The 2,539-nt window shown below is 56.4% G+C and overlaps 2 protein-coding genes across 2 annotated transcripts in view; both read left to right on the plus strand.

The window, feature by feature from the left end:
• The first annotated feature begins 775 nt into the window (after positions 1-775).
• CDKN2D (cyclin-dependent kinase inhibitor 2D (p19, inhibits CDK4)) lies at positions 776-2,224 on the plus strand. Its single transcript, XM_005859160.2, has 2 exons — positions 776-916; positions 1,117-2,224. The coding sequence occupies exon 2, from the start codon at positions 1,223-1,225 to the stop codon at positions 1,637-1,639; it is 417 nt and encodes a 138-aa protein (XP_005859222.1). The 5' UTR covers positions 776-916; positions 1,117-1,222; the 3' UTR covers positions 1,640-2,224.
• A 93-nt stretch (positions 2,225-2,317) lies between these two features.
• Positions 2,318-2,539, plus strand: part of KRI1 (KRI1 homolog) — an 11,100-nt gene continuing 10,878 nt past the window's right edge. Inside the window, exon 1 of the mRNA XM_005859201.2 lies at positions 2,318-2,455. Coding sequence (XP_005859263.1) covers positions 2,318-2,455 — 138 coding nt within the window. The remainder of the gene's footprint in view (positions 2,456-2,539) is intronic.

A 2,539-nucleotide genomic window follows, 5' to 3' on the forward strand; every position in this document is an offset into this window, starting at 1 on the left:
GCCCGCTCCTGAGGTCTCCTGCCCCGGCGGGGGCCGACCGGGATCCGGGCCCCCATTTGGGGGCTGTCGTCACGCCCTGATGCCCCCTTTCGTAGGTGCTGGTGGATGGGGGAAGGGAAGGCTTTCCATCTCTGAGATGCCTTGGTCTTCGGGTGCTGGGGGCGCAGTTTTCCTGGGAGGTTCTTTTCCCGGGAGCGAGGATTCAGCTTCTCTGGATACCGGTTTCACGGGGTTGGCTCTTGTTTCTTTGGGTTCCTATGGGGAGACCCGACCATTGGAAGAAGGGATTCAGGTCTCCACCGCGTTCTTATTGTCTGTGGGGTTCCCAGAGAGATCCAGTTCCTTGTGTGGGGGGTGATCTCCGTTCTTTTCTCTTCCCCCCCCCTTAGATTCTTGGTATATCACGGGGAGTCCCACGGGGGGAACAGTTACAGGTTGCATAGTTCCCCCCCCTTAGGTTCTTCCCCCCCTCCTTAGATTCTTGGTATATCACAGGGAGTCCCACGGGGGGAACAGTTACAGGTTGCATAGTAGTCCCCATCCCTGGGGTCATTTTAGAGAGGAAGCTCATTTCTGGAGTGATTCAGGTGTTCTAGGGGAGCGTTCCGGTTATATGGGAGGGGCTGTTCATTGGAGAATGGGTTTCAGATTCCCTGGGCATCTCCTTTCGCTTGAGGGGGCTGTCAAGTTTCGGGGGCGGGGGGGGAAGGGAGGATAGTTCTCATTTTATGAGACCCATTTCCTGGAGGGAGGTTTATATTTCCTGGTGATTTCCCACGTCTGGGGGTGGTGGTCCTCTGGTTCCTTGTGGAGGGTCTTAAGTTCTTTGAAAGTTTGCATGGGAGCTGTTCCTGGGGTGGGTGTTTTCCCTTAGTTTCTTGGGGGTCCCCGTTCCTAGGAGACCTTGTCCTCTGAGGTCTCACATTTTATGAGACCCATTTCCTGGAGGGAGGTTTATATTTCCTGGTGATTTCCCACGTCTGGGGGTGGTGGTCCTCTGGTTCCTTGTGGAGGGTCTTAAGTTCTTTGAAAGTTTGCATGGGAGCTGTTCCTGGGGTGGGTGTTTTCCCTTAGTTTCTTGGGGGTCCCCGTTCCTAGGAGACCTTGTCCTCTGAGGTCTCAAACAGCTGCCTGGGGGTTTTTGTTCCCCGGGCTTTTTCCATTCTCCAGAGGACCTCTTCTCTGGTGTTCCCTATTTCTGAATGACCCCTCTCTCCAAGTGATGCCTTTTCCTGGAACCCCTCTTTTGAGAACCCCCCTGAACTCTGCCCCTGCACAGGTCATGATGTTTGGCAGCCCCACCATCGCCCTGGAGCTCCTGAAACAAGGCGCCAGCCCCAATGTCCAGGACACCTCCGGCACCACTCCGGCCCACGATGCAGCCCGCACTGGGTTCCTCGACACGCTGAAGGTGTTGGTGGAGCACGGTGCTGATGTCAACGCCCCTGACAACACGGGGTCGCTCCCCATCCACCTGGCCGTGCAGGAGGGCCACACGGCTGTGGTCAGCTTCCTGGCCGCCGAGTCTGACCTCCATCACAGGGACACCAGGGGGCTCACACCTCTGGAGCTGGCGCAAGGGAGAGGGGCTCAGGACCTCATGGACATACTGCAGGGGCACATGGTGGCACCACTGTGACCCAGGACCACCCACTGCAGCCACAGGACCCAGCTGGGTTCTCTCTCCGAAAGGAGGAAAGAAACACTTTCTCTTTTTGCTCCTCCAGTCCTGCTGCCAAGGGTGGGGGAGCACCAGTTTGTGGCTTGTTGGTATTGATTTCTGGAGTGTGTGTGCTCAAGGGACATTTCTCATTTGTTTTTCCCTTTTGTGTGTTTGGTGAGAAGGGCTCCTGTAGGCAACAGCCACCTAAACGGTTCAGTTTCCTCCACTCCCCAGACTGCTGGGGTGACAGAGTCCCAAGGGCAGAGCGTTTAAAGCCTCAGCCCCAGAGTGAGGTCATGGCTTCCAGGGCTCCTGGAACCTGGCGACTTGGCTGACTGTACAGAGAGCGATCTCAAGTGTGCACTCTGCTTTTGAGCATGGGGGGCGGGGGGAGTTCCAAATGATAAGAGGGTGGGATGAGTTCATTCATATCTTGTTGGAAACTTGTTTTCCTGTCTCTTGTACAGCTTTAAAAAAAGATTCTATTTATTAAGCTTTATGGACAAAAGTTGTGTGATAACTTAATGTTTTTACCCATTAAATTAATTCTTGTGCTTGATCACAGTGGTGGTGGCTTCTGATTTTTTAATCTGCGATGGATAGTCACGCGTCCAGGATGTTCGTGGGGGTGGGCACGGGGGTCGCGGGTCACGGATGCTTCGGGGAGTGGAGAGAGTGGTCATTCCCGGGCGCCAGGGGTGCGAGAGCTGGGTGGGGCGGCGGTTTGCGCTGTCGGAGCGGAAGCGAGGCAGGAAACCGCGAGTGGAGAAAGGGCCCCCAGATGTCAGCTGGGTGCGGGCAGCCCCCGGGGTGGGGTGGGCGGTGGCTGCAGCCTTCCCCGCAGAGGCGTGCCCGTGGGTGGGGACTGAGGTCACG

The sequence above is a fragment of the Myotis brandtii genome, unplaced genomic scaffold (assembly GCF_000412655.1).
Source record: "Myotis brandtii unplaced genomic scaffold, ASM41265v1 scaffold1234, whole genome shotgun sequence".
NCBI classification, from domain to species: Eukaryota; Metazoa; Chordata; class Mammalia; order Chiroptera; family Vespertilionidae; genus Myotis; species Myotis brandtii.